This window comes from Podarcis raffonei, chromosome 12 (genome assembly GCF_027172205.1).
Source record: "Podarcis raffonei isolate rPodRaf1 chromosome 12, rPodRaf1.pri, whole genome shotgun sequence".
NCBI classification, from domain to species: Eukaryota; Metazoa; Chordata; class Lepidosauria; order Squamata; family Lacertidae; genus Podarcis; species Podarcis raffonei.
The window spans coordinates 49,602,439-49,616,251 of record NC_070613.1 but is presented as its reverse complement, the minus strand read 5'-3'; the positions used below and the strand labels follow the sequence as shown (position 1 = coordinate 49,616,251).

At 40.5% G+C, this 13,813-nt stretch overlaps 1 protein-coding gene across 2 annotated transcripts in view; it reads left to right on the top strand.

Annotated features, from left to right (window-relative positions):
• Positions 1–4,470, top strand: part of MYRIP (myosin VIIA and Rab interacting protein) — a 149,357-nt gene extending 144,887 nt beyond the window's left edge. For both annotated transcript variants that reach the window (XM_053409639.1, XM_053409640.1), the window contains one exon: positions 702–4,470. In XM_053409639.1, the coding sequence (XP_053265614.1) occupies positions 702–734 (33 nt within the window). In that variant the 3' untranslated portion in view covers positions 735–4,470. The remainder of the gene's footprint in view (positions 1–701) is intronic.
• Positions 4,471–13,813: the final 9,343 nt, after the last annotated feature.

Sequence of the window (13,813 nt, the reverse complement as noted above, 5' to 3'; positions counted from 1 at the left end):
CTGGGCTTCCTATATCCCCAAATGAACAGGCGCAAAGTCTCTGAGCGTATGGGACTTATTTAAAGGCTCCTTCCAGGCCTGGCGAGGGCAGAGCCGAGCTTCCAACATAAGCTGCTTGAGGGTGGCCAGCGTAGACCTGAGAAAGCCCAAGGTCCACCTCTCCCAAACTCACTCATCCCATTGGTTCCTGGGTTTGCTGTTTCTCTCCCAAAACCCAGGTCTTAAGAGGAAAAACCCCCAAAACGTTCAAACTTCATTGCAAGTTTTGAATTCTAAAATTCGTTTACCAGTGAAATGTATTGAATCAAGCAGGAACTTCATGCTGCGACTCAGAAAAACACATGTGTATTTTTAACGCCATCATTTTTGTGATACGTCATCCAGGTTATGAAATGACTTCAAAATCTCAGTTTCTAAATTAAAAATTTTCGAACTTCAAAGCCAAAATTGAGTTTTAGAAATGAGTAACATGTTAATCCTAAATTACAATTTTTGTTCAGCTTTGGGAAGAACAGCGAGGTCTAACTGACCAAGCGACCTTTGGAATAACCCTTTCGCCATTGTGGACTTTGGATCATTGAGCCTGTAAATAGTCTGATCCCATGAGTTAAATAATTGCCTTTTAGAAGTTTTGCTGTATATTTATAATTATTTCGTTATCAACTTTAATGTTTCTTTAATTCTGTATTTTCCCTTTTTAGGAACCAACAATAGGGTCTGCTGTAATGTACTAGAATTCTATAATTCTACTGCCATTAACACACTGCCTGAGGCTACACACTCGAGTGCCTTTATATAACAGCCATTGTATACATCCAATAAAAAAATGGACCCTCAAGAACCCACAATGCCTCCGTAATAGGGCTTTGCTTGGATACCTCACTGAGAAAGCTGTTCAAGTCTTCAGCATTGTGGTCTGCTGTTGGAAGCTCTGCCTTAAAGTTCTCATGAGACTCCAAAAAGGACGTCGAGTTTCATATAAGCAAGGCTCCATGTTTTAAGATGCACTCCCCCCCCTCCCCACATTGTCAACTGTTCTAAAATTCGTTGTCTTTAAAATATAGTATGTTTTGTATTCCTAATTCACCCGTTAACGTCAGCCAATATCCCACGTGTGGAGCAAGGAAAAACTCAAGCCATCCACCCCGTCATCCAGATTTGCTGGGACCTTACTGTTCACACAGTCATAGTCATGTATGTATTGTTGAGCAATAAGAGGAACTCCAAAAGTAACTGGGTAAATCATAAAGCAAATGCTGGAAAGGGATGGCCACTGGGGAACTTAAATGGGAGGGAAAGCATTTTTCCGTTTGTGATCTGTGCTTGCCTTCCATGAGTGTTGTAAGCGGAAGATATGGGTGCTTCCAGATACGAGCTTTATAAATCTAAAAGGTAGCTCAGATTCGGTTTTTTTATGTGCACACTATTGTCAAATTAGCTTCCGTTTCCCCCCAGTTATGGACATCTGTTGCTATTCAATTATTAGCCATGCACAGAGCTTGAAATAATGTATCTGTGCTGAGCCTTTTATGTCCCTGCCATCAAACCCCCTCCCCCACTACAGTTCCATTCTGAGCATATGTGCAGGTACTTTTGTGCATTCATTTAAAAAAAAAATCACCAGAAGTGCTATTACCAGCCTTTATTTATCTTAATTCATAACAGGAAACAAAGGTTTGTACTTTCTTTTTCGGGGTGGGTGGGCTTGGGGGGCAGGAATCAATTTCCATTCATTTGTTTTTTCCGTAATGACAATAATAATAATAATACTGAGGTCTTTTGCAAGAGTGATACTTAGCTAAATCAATCCACGGTTTGATTTGGATGCAGCAGTATCCAAAACAATTAATACTGTAATGCCTTGCAGACCCCTGTAACCATCAGCGGCATAAACAAACAGTCCCCCATCCAAAAGAACAGCAGCACATCAGCAACGAAGAACTGAAATGCTCATCAAAAGACCTCTGTATTAAAATTGTGTGTTGAGTCAGTAATTCCCTGCATGTACTGTTTGAGGATCTTGAGAGAGCAGCTCCTCCAAACTGGGCTGTTGAAATTCGGGCATGCATGTGGCAATCTGCAGAAACAGGCACACTCGTGTTGTTTGGGCCATGACCACCAGAAACGAAATGGCTAGGTTGTGCTCATGTGAGGAGCACACTCAGAGGTAGGAGTGTGGTGGTAGAAGCTGTTTACCAATATACCTACTCATACCTAACAAACCACTGGGCTAAAGAACTTTCACACCAGCAATGGCTGTGCATGTTCAATGAGGTATTTTACCTTCCATGTTAAGGAAATTGGGGTGTGTGTGTAGAAAAGGGTATGGATTGGCATTTTGATGACAACCGTGCCAAGCAGATGCTGGGCAAACCTTGTGTTCATGAGCAGTCCTGATTCCACAATAAATTCCTATCTCGAAGCACCCAATATTTGCTTGTTAAATTAACTCCCCCCTGGATGAATTATAAATCTCTCCCATTCTCAACAAAAGGCACGTGCAGCTGAAATCAGTCCTAGTCTTTCCACTGCTAGAACTGGTCTCCGAGTCTGTAACTTCAGAGCCTTTCCTAGAATATAAGATTCAGATTAATGCACATTCGCTTCACCTTCAGTTACAAAAGCCATAAAGTGTAGGTGATCACCCTAATATGGGACAATATATATAGGTACTTTTAGAAGTGTGTGTTTGCAGTTTAATGATCAGATTTTGATAGTCCCTCGATTGAGAGTCTATTATTGATTCCTTTGTTCCCACCAAAGTGTGCGGAAGGGGCTTTTGAAATCACTGGTCCTTTTCAGAAAGTCATAATTTCGATGGATGGTTATGTTTCAGGGCTCTCAACCCCCACAATCTGGACAAGTGAGGTCCATCAATCAGTCTGTACTGCTTACTATGTGCTCATAATGGCTGACTTGGCTGGCAAAGACTGGTGCTGGGCCAGAATCATTTAGTGGCTTTAGCAGTTGATTTGGTTGAGTATGTGAGCTAAAATCCAGGCAGCAACACTGGGCACATTAGAATGCGTCTGAACAGCAAATATGTTTGTTGCTGCAAGCCCTACTGTGGTCAGGACACTGTGTACAAGATTGCAGCCTCGTGCTCTTTTTCTGATAATCTTCGTACAACTAGCAACCCAGGTTCTATGCGACAAATGCTAACACATTAGAACCCCCACTTCACTCATAAGCATGCATTAAAAGGCTAGACTTAATGCCTTTACCACTCTTTAATTGTAAGAATAGAAGATTGGTTAAAACAGATTCTGGCTGCAATCCCAGGGAGTAAATCCTACTGAGCTTAATGTCACTTACTGCTGAGTAAACAGGCTTAGGATTCCACTACACAAGTGCGTACCTGCAACAATGTTAGTTTCATTACTTTCGTTTGGGTTTGTGTATTCCTAGGCCCTTATCTAAAATCCCTATCCACATTCACTCCCTTTTTTAAAATGCTGCAGACAAAATGATGCTATTATATACATGCATGAAATTCTTACTAAGTTTTTTAAAACTTGACTATTCAGATGGCAGGGTTTTTTTCTGCAGTATATAAAAAACATCCATATAGTATATGATCAAATAAACAAAGCTACTTAACTAAAGTAGGGGTCTAATACAATTGTGTCAGTTTCCATTCACACCACTCTTTCTGTACTTGTCCAAGATACATTCCTAGATTCTTGTTTCTGCAGGTCTGTGTGTGTTAACGAAATGTCAATAATGATGGCTGGTCTACATATTTGTCCAATGATATTATTAGCTACTATTGTGTATGTAATATTCGATCCAACATGACTAATTTTAATAGATAACTCTTTGACTTTTGTTCTGTTGGTGTGATATAAAACAAAACTGAGTTTGGAATAGAATGTTTTCCATAAGAGGCATGAGAAGCAACTACTGTGTTCAAATGTTAAACTATTCAGTCATCTTTGACAAAAATGTGTACTTGTAGACATTGCAAAAAAAAAAAGTCAAAACCCTGCCTGCTGTATGGCATTTCAATTTTTACAAAGGTTTACCTGTGCCAAATGTGCAAAGATTTAATTTACCGTTTTAAAGAAAACCATAAAATGTATATGTTATAGCACACAAATAATTATTTTGTCATCCAGTGAGTTCAATCCTTAGTGTCAATATTTATATTTAGATTTTTTTATATATATAAATGAAGAATATTTTAATGGTTAAGATAATATGATTCAGTCTGAGTGGAACTTAATGCTTGCCTTGTTGTTGTTATCTGCGTTTTTGCCAGGAATTATTGTGAAGAGAAATGATATGAGAGTAAAACAAATGATTTACGGAAAAATACGTGGTTTTTAGGGGCCCTGATTGATACAGAAAACATGTAATGTACTCCGTATGTTTGGATTTGTATATATATATCTATATTGCTGACCAGATGTATGTATGGGATTTAAGGCCAGCTATTACAATACAGTATACGCTCTAGTAGTAGATGAACCTGCTGCTCATACATTCCTATCATATGTTGGAGGACTGCATTGACCTGAGAATGCTTCCAGCCATGCCCTAGGGAGACGTTCATCTCAAAGAGAACTAGGCCACAGCCCAATACACGGAGAACCAGTAGAGACTTATACAACATGCTACCCATCCGCATGTTTTTGTTATGTCTCCTCCATTAATCTCAGGCTATGGATCTGAGTTTGACAGAACCCCAAATCTCCAGTGGCTCTCTGTATGGGTCATTCCATCAAGTGACCCAACTTTTTTTTAACCTCATGTCATCCAGTTTTCTTAACATTTTGTACACTTGTTGAACGACCGGCTCCAGTGCATGAGGTATCGCCTTGCTTTGCAGGCCACCAGGCTGCTGTATTGGTAACAGCCTAAAATCAGACAAGAGTTCAGATTTCACATCTTTCTTTCTTTTTAATAGTGACCATTACATAATGCTTTTATCAATGTTGTTTTCATTCATTATAACACACTGTGAAATATTGCAGGACAGGACGCAGCCGATAACTTTTTATACAGCTTATTTCAAGCGCATATCTTTTTGGTCAAACTATCATAGAATTGTAGAGTTGGGACCACGAGGATCCAGTGCTCTGCAATGCAGGCATCTTTTGCCCAGTGTAATAGTAAAGTTATCCCACTTTAGCAAGAGTCACCACTGCGTCCTGTGCATACAAATGGGTGCCCCATGGAGTAAAGTCCCCTTGCATCCAGTTTCTGGTAATGTGCGCATTATGGCACATGCTGTATGGACCATCATAAACAGCTCTCATGGTCAGCTCTGGGACTGTTGGTCTCCTGACTAAGGTAATGGGGTGGAAGATGGGACTGAATTTGTGCTCACTACACGAATTGGAAGTGAATTGGATTCAAGATTTTGAATCTTAAGTACATGCCATTTGCACACGAAACAAGTACAGGGCAGCAAATCTAGACCAGGCAAATGAACATGGGTGTGTAGAAAGGAGATGGCACTTAAAGTGGAAAAAAGAAAAGAAAGTTTGTTTCTGTTAAGTATAATGAGCAGAAAGAAAGTCACCAGCCATCATCATCTGCTTCTAGTGCTGCTTGTTTTTGTAAAGCGGTCAAGATAAGTTCCAAGTTTCTGCTTCTAGACCGCAGATTATTCCGACCGAACTTCAGCTGCCTTTTCCCAAACCGGCCAATGGGTCGAACTCCACGCCCCACATACCAAAATGGATCGATCTCAGGACCTGGAATTCAAAGCAGTTGGTGAACATAGACCTATCGACCCATTTATCGGTTAGCAATGCTTGGCTTAGCAATGTAAATCCCCTGGTCTCTTGCAAAACACTCAAAGGTTTGTCACTGTTGACAGGAGGTATATAAAACAAACCCAAGGGAAGAACATACCTTCAATATTTTTTACCAATAATGCATATCATAAAAGGGATAGTATCAACAAGAGTCAAAGGACAGGTGATATATTCACTATGCAACTTGAAATGGAAATCAAGACTGCGCATCACCACCATGTGGTACTTTGGAATGGCTCCAACACAACCCGGGATGTTCCGCAGCTGTCCGAGCCCAGATCTGGGCCCCAAACTGAATCAAGGTGTTGCACATTGATTAATTAATTTAATTAAGCCCTGCCCATGTCTCCTCCCTGTGCCACCCAGCCTCCACCCACTTTGACAGCCCCAGATTACTCCAGGTGAACTCAGTGTGACTTGAGGCTGCCTTAGCTCACTCCAGCCCAATCCTAAAGCAACCCACGTTGGCCTAATTGGATTCAGGATCTGGAATTCAGCCAGAGTAGTTCCACAATCCTGTTGCTGATAGATGCATTGTGGTGAGGCTAAACAACTTACAGCCCGGACAAGACCACTCTCTCACCTGATTCAACACAGTTCCCTTGCCTAGCCTACTTGCAGTGCCCTTGAGGTGTGTATATTAGTAGTAGTGGCTAAAACAGAGATTTGGTGGGGCAGAGGAGGTGAAGAGTCCCACTGTCCTCCATAGGGCTTTGCCCCTCCCTATTACTTGTAAGACCAGAATAAGCGATGCACAAATTGCAAAGCAAATACAGAAAAAATGGTACAAAATGAGAGCGGAATTTGCCCAATTTGCAGCACGGCTACAAGTCACAGCACTCAGCATTGCTTGAAGATGAAATACCGGTACATATAGGTCTGGGTATTTTAGGGCTCCTGTATTTTCTTGTTCGTTTTGTTATTTAAGGGCTTTGCATTTTGGGGGCCAATACAGAAGAATCTATAGCAGCTTGCTTATTACTTTCTCTGTAAAATACCTAGGATTAGGGACAGGTGAATCTATTTTATGTCCATCTCTCTCACACAGACTTTATTCGTCAATTACATGTCCACACTAATTTGCAATGTTTACACCCCCCCCCCAAAAAAAAACACCTTACTCAAATACTTATTTAAACTGCCAAGAACTATATCACAACATTTGGAGAGTTGCAACATCGTAAGTCCCAATGCAGATATTCTGAAAAACGCAGTTCAGGACATCTGATACAGACACCAAGATGGAATTTCTTGTGCATCTCAACTGCAAATTTCCATAACATTTAATGGAATGAGTCTTTATGCTCTGCAGAAGTTAGTTTTGTCCCTCATGATCTTCACCTCAATTGCCAGAATATTCCCTGCTCCCCGACAGACTGTTCATTGAGAACAAAATAACAACAACCCAAACTCTCTTAAGGTAGGCTTATTTCATGGTTTCTGAGTTTATGTTTCACTCATTCAGTTCCTTGTTATCATTTCCCTCTATAATAACCAACTTTTCATTAGTAGCAAAACTGGGCTATCCAAAAGTAAATTTGTTTGGCTGTTTTAAAACTCCTCAAAATGGCTCTGTGAGCTTCCAAAACATAAGGAATCTTGAGAGCAGTTGAACCACACACTGCTGAGAGCATTGGCTGAGAGAAGATGGGATGAAAAATGAGAAGGAGCTGTTGACCTGGCTCAGACCCTTTTAACAGCTTACGGTAAGTACCCTGGAGGTGGAATTATAGTTGGGCAAAATGCAAGACAGGAAGTTAAAAACTTCCTCTTCCTACACGCCTAATTTAGTCCTGCTAGCATCATTCTGACATTTCACACAGACCTAACATGACCTTTAAAAGGACGCGGGTGGCGCTGTGGGTTAAACCACAGAGCCTAGGACTTGCTGATCAGAAGGTTGGCGGTTCGAATCCCCACGATGGGTGAGCTCCCGTTGCTCGGTCCCAGCTCCTGCCAACTTAGCAGTTCAAAAGCACATCAAAGTGCAAGTAGATAAATAGGTACCTTCTCTGGCGGTAAGGTAAGCGGCGTTTCTGTGCACTGCTCTGGTTCTCCAGAAGCAGCTTAGTCATGCTGGCCACATGACCCGGAAGCTGTACACTGGCTCCATCGGCCAATAAAGCGAGATGAGCGCTGCAACCCCAGAGTTGGTCACGACTGGACCTAATGGTCAGGGGTCCCTTTACCCTTAACACGACCTTTGAAATTTGATTTTCTTGATTTTTTTTTTTTTAAGTAAAAGCAAAAGAGTAAGAATATGAAAAGCAGAGAAGTTGCTACTCACTTCGGTTGTCAATCTGGTGTTTAAAGTAGCTTCTTTGGCCGGAAGTGAAACTGACTGATAGAATCAGCACCAAGATGTAGACTGTAATCAGTTTTGATGATTTGGGCCGAGGACAAAACTGATACGGAGGAAACCCCAAGGCAAGACCACACATGATGAGTCGGCTCTAGAAACCTGAGGCATAAACACGGAAAAGAAAGAATAAGGAGAAATATACAAGCTTTCAACAAATTATAATGCATCACTGAGAAGGAGGAAAGTCACCAACTGGCAATTGAGAGCTGCACACAAGGCTTAAAAGGCTTAAACAGAACCAAATAGTCCATATTTGTGAACTAATTCACTCATCAATACATAACATAGTGTGGTACAAGATTATTAAGGGCAAAGAAAGTGGAAATCTGCCCTAAAACTTGCTCAGACCATAACGCTGTAAAGATGGAGATGAAGTAAACAACACCCGGCTCCTTTAGATGGAGGATGAATGACACCCTATTTAGAGATGAAGAAATATACAAAAAGGCCCAAAAAACTTTGAGAGACTATTTTGAAATAAATATGACTACTAATGTCGAAAAAAGAGTAATCTGGGATGCAAGTAAAGCTGTGATGAGAGGGTTCTTGATACAACAGAACGCAATAAAAAAGAGAAGTCGAAATGAGAAAAAAGATAAAATTTTGGAGAAAATAAAAGAAGGGGAGAAAAAACTGAGAGTAAAGCCAAAGTCGCAGGAGATTTTGAGAGAAATAAAATTATATCAAGTACAATATATGGAATTGATGAATCAGGAAATAGAATGGAAAATTAAACAAAAGAGACAGAAGACATTTGAATCAGCGAATAAATGTGGGAAACTACTGGCTTGGCAATTGAAAAAAAGACAAAAACTAAATACCATCACAAATTTGGAAGTAGAAGGAAAAGATATACACAATCCAACTGAGATTAGAAATTGCTTCCAGAAGTACTTCAAACAATTATATGCACAAGGGCCACAGAATGAAATGGACATTGAACGCTTTTTGAAAACAAATGGATTACAAAAAATTTCACAAGAAAGCAAACTAATGTTGAATTGCAAAATATCTGACCAGGAGATAGAAGGTGCCATTCAAAATATGCAATTAGGCAAGTCTCCAGGACCGGATGGGCTGACTTCCAGATATTACAGATCTTTGAAAGAGTGGTTATTACAACCTTTGAAGGAAGTCTGTAATGAAATTTTGGAAGGGAAAAGAGCACCAGAATCGTGGAAAGAGGCGTATATTACACTTATACCGAAAACGGAAACTGAAAAGACACAACTTAAGAACTACCATCCCATATCCTTATTAAATGTGGATTACAAAACTTTTGCTGATATTTTGGCTAAGAGACTGAAAAAAGTATTGATTGAGGAGATTCATAAGGACCAAGCGGGCTTTCTACCGGGAAGACATCTATCTGATAATTTGAGGAACATAATTGACATTTTGGAAAAGCTAGAAGTGAATATAAACACTAAAGCAGTTCTGATATTTGTGGATGCGGAGAAAGCTTTTGACAATATCTCTTGGAGTTTTATGAAAAAGAACCTACAGGGTATGGGGGTAGGCCAAGGCTTTGAGAATGGTATAGGTGCAATATACTCTGAACAAAATGCTAAATTAATACTAAATAACGTGGTTACGGAACAATTTAAGATACAAAAAGGGACACAACAAGGGTGCCCAATTTCCCCATTGCTTTTTATATCGGTCCTGGAGGTCCTGCTGAACATGATTAGAAGGGACCGGTTGGTTAAAGGTATACAGGTCGGAGCTAAACAGTATAAACTGAGAGCATTTGCAGATGACCTAGTTTTGACGTTACAAGAGCCAGAATCTAGTGCTAAAAGAGTTTTAGAACTAATTCAAGAATTTGGTCAGGTGGCAGGATTCAAATTGAACAAGTCAAAAACTAAGGTTTTAGAGAAAAACTTAACATTGACTGAAAGAGAGAAGTTTCAGAGTGAAACAGGTTTAACTGTGGTTAAGAAAGTGAAATACCTGGGGATTAACATGACAGCTAAAAATGGGAATTTGTTTAAAGACAACTATGAAAAATGTTGGATGGAAGTGAAAAAAGATTTAGAAATTTGGTCAAATTTGAAGCTTTCCTTGTTGGGTCGAATTGCAGCTATAAAGATGAATGTATTGCCTAGAATGTTGTTTTTGTTTCAAACATTGCAAATTGTGGACAAGATGGACTGTTTCAAGAAGTGGCAGAAAGACATTTCTAAATTTGTCTGGCAGGGCAAGAAGCCCAGAATAAAATTTAAGATATTAACTGATGCAAAGGAAAGGGGTGGATTTGCCCTGCCAGACTTTAAACTTTACTATGAATCAGCAGCGTTCTGCTGGTTGAAAGACTGGCTGCTTCTTGAGAACACAGACATTTTGGATCTAGAAGGTTTTAACAATGTTTTTGGGTGGCATGCATATTTGTGGTATGACAAGGTTAAAGCACATAAAGCATTTAAAAACCATATTGTTAGGAAAGCATTGTTTAATGTTTGGATTAGATATAAAGATTTATTGGAAAATAAAATCCCAAGGTGGTTGTCACCAATGGAAGCGAAAGCTCAGAAAAAGCTCAATATGGAGGCCAGATGGCCGAAGTATTGGGAAATTTTGGAACAAGAAGGAGATAGACAGAAACTGCAGAGTTTTGAGAAACTAAAAAACAAAGTGCAAGACTGGCTTCATTATTATCAGATGTTGGACATAACATTATGTTTGCTGACTGGGAACAGTTGTGGACCACCGGGATGAAATTTACGGCATGTAATGCCTTAAGAGAAAATATTATGAAAATGATATACAGGTGGTACATGACCCCAGTCAAGCTTGCAAAAAATTACCATTTGCCCGACAATAAATGTTGGAAATGCAAAGAAAATGAAGGTACATTCTTTCACCTTTGGTGGACGTGCCCTAAGATTAAGGCTTTCTGGGAAATGATCTATAACGAATTGAAAAAGGTATTTAAATATACCTTCTTGAAGAAACCAGAGGCCTTTCTCTTGGGCATGGTCGGCCAGTTGGTGTCAAAAAAGGATAGAACTTTCTTTATGTATGCTACAACAGCAGCAAGAATACTTATTGCAAAGTACTGGAAGATGCAAGATTTACCCACTCTGGAAGAATGGCAGATGAAGATGATTGACTGCATGGGATTGGCAGAAATGACTGGCAGAATCCGTGACCAGGGAGAAGAGTCGGCGGAAGAAGATTGGAAGAAATTCAAGGACTATCTACAGAAATATTGTAAAATTAATGAATGTTGAATGATGTCGGATAGAAATCAAGGGGTTTTTAGCTGTAATGCTTTGAGATAAGGATTTGCTGAATAAATAATTTGAATTGGAATACAAGAAGGGGAGGTATGAGGAGGTCAGGGAAATATGTCATTGAAAACTAAGTATTGTGAATTTTATGTGTTTTTAAACTTTTTTGCTTTTTTCTTTTTGTTTGTATAAAAATTGGAAATTTTAATAAATATCTTTTAAAAAAAAGATTATTAAGGGCCAGCCCCGCTCTCTCAGCGGAGTCATTGCCAACTCTTATGGTCCTGCGTTACTCCTTATTTTGTTGCTGGAACTACTATCCAGCTGAAGAATTCGGCATATAAATGCCTTCTTCTTCAGTTTAATTGCCCTAATCCCACTCTCATCATGGTTTACTAGACCCTCTGGGTTCGGCCACGCACAGGTCTAAGCAAGGTTTCTGCACTTTCTAGGCATGGGTCTGAGTGGTTCTGCCATCCCCCACCACTTTCCCAAGGGAAATGCACTCTTTAGTGCTAAATTGGAACCAACGGCAACCTGAGAGAAACCCGATTGCCATTTGTTCCGATTCAGCGCTAAAGAGGAGGTATTCCCAGAGCAAAGCAGTGGAACAAATGGAGGTGTGGCGAAGCCCATAGTAGGGTGGCATCCCTATGGACAACAAAAGATGTACCCAGTCAGTGCAATGGGGCCCAGAGGAGTGTTGCCATGTGGATTGATTTATTTATGCTGGTCACACCATACATTGAAAGCCCTCTTTTACACTGTAGCAGCTACGATTCCACAAAGAACCGTAGGAACTGTGGTTTGTTAAGGGTGCTGAGAATTGAGGTGCCGTGAGGGGTCTCCAAACAACTCCCAGCAGCCTTAGCAAAAAGAAACACACAAAGTTTGAAAGTTTCCATGTGGAATCCATTATTTGCATTGTTTATGTCTCTGAGAAAAGCGGGGCATGAAGAAATAAATATGTACACTTTTAAGAAGTTAAATCATGAATGTGTTATTTCTTTGACTGCTGGCTAAATAGAGATACTTTTTTTAAAAAAAGAAAAACAATTCAGGGTTCAACTGCTGCTGAATCAGACCAAGACTATCTAGGATGTCAAGAATTCTGTTTCCAAACAGTCAGATACCTTCAAAAGTGTACAAGCTGTGGATTTAAGGCAACCATTCCTGTTGCCTGAGGCAAAGGAGACGATAACTTGCTCCCCTCCTTTCATGGTCAGAACACCTCATGCCCACCAATATTTCTCTAATGAAAATAGGAACTTCCTATTCCATAATAATAATAATTTTATTATTTACACCCCATCCATCTGACTGGGTTGCCCCAGCCATTCTGGGTGGCTTCCAACATATAAAACAAAATATTAAACATTAAAAAAGCTTGCTCTGTCTATATAACCTGTGCCTGCCGATCTCAGTTCATAAAATCATAGAGTTGGAAGTTACCATGGGGTCATCTAGTCAAACCCCTGTAATTCAGGAATCTCAACATACAGTTCCCCATCCATTTTGAAACCATAACAGACCCTGCTTAGCTTTGCAAATGTGCTGGCAGTTTTATTGCTGCGCCAGGCCTGCGGGGATGAACACCTGTTCTACATATGCCCAGAGGCACTCTCTTTATTTTCCCTCATTTCTAGTTGGGTTTTTGGTTGGGGGATAAAGGGGAAAGGAAAGAAAAAGGTATTCGTATCTTGGTACAAGTGCTGTGGGTGCCAGCACAAGATGACTGCTGTGGACAGCAAATAAATAAACAAATAAAAATGGTGGCAATACTGTATAGTGGTGAGTACCCTGGGGGAGGGGAAACCTCATTGCTTATTACCATATTTCACACTTTCTCCTATTAAACAGCTCTATGGCTGCCTTCAGATGTCTTCTAGAGGTTGGCTCGGGCGTCGCATAGTTCCATACACGCCAACATTTCTCTAATGAAAATAGGGACGTCCTATTAAAGCAGATGGGACGCGGGTGGCGCTGTGGGTTAAACCACAGAGACTAGGACTTGCCAATCACAAGGTTGGCAGTTTGAATCCCCGCGACGGGGTGAGCTCCCGTTGCTCGGTCCCTGCTCCTGCCAACTTAGCAGTTCGGAAGCACGTCAAAGTGCAAGTAGATAAATAGGTACTGCTCCGGTGGGTAGGTAAATGGCGTTTCCGTGCACTGCTCTGGTTCACCAGAAGCAGCTTAGTCATGCTGGCCACATGACCCAGAAACTGTATGCCGGCTCCCTCGGCCAGTAAAGCGAGATGAGCGCCGCAACCCCCAGAGTCGTCTGCGACTGGACCTAATGGTCAGGGGTCCCTTTACCTTTTAAGGAAAACCAGGACATTACGGGATCAAATCAGAAACCAGGACAGCTTCTGTAAATCTGGGGCTATCCCTGGAAAATAGGAACACTTGGGGATTCTGATATCTCATTCCTCTACAATATGCACTAACTTCAG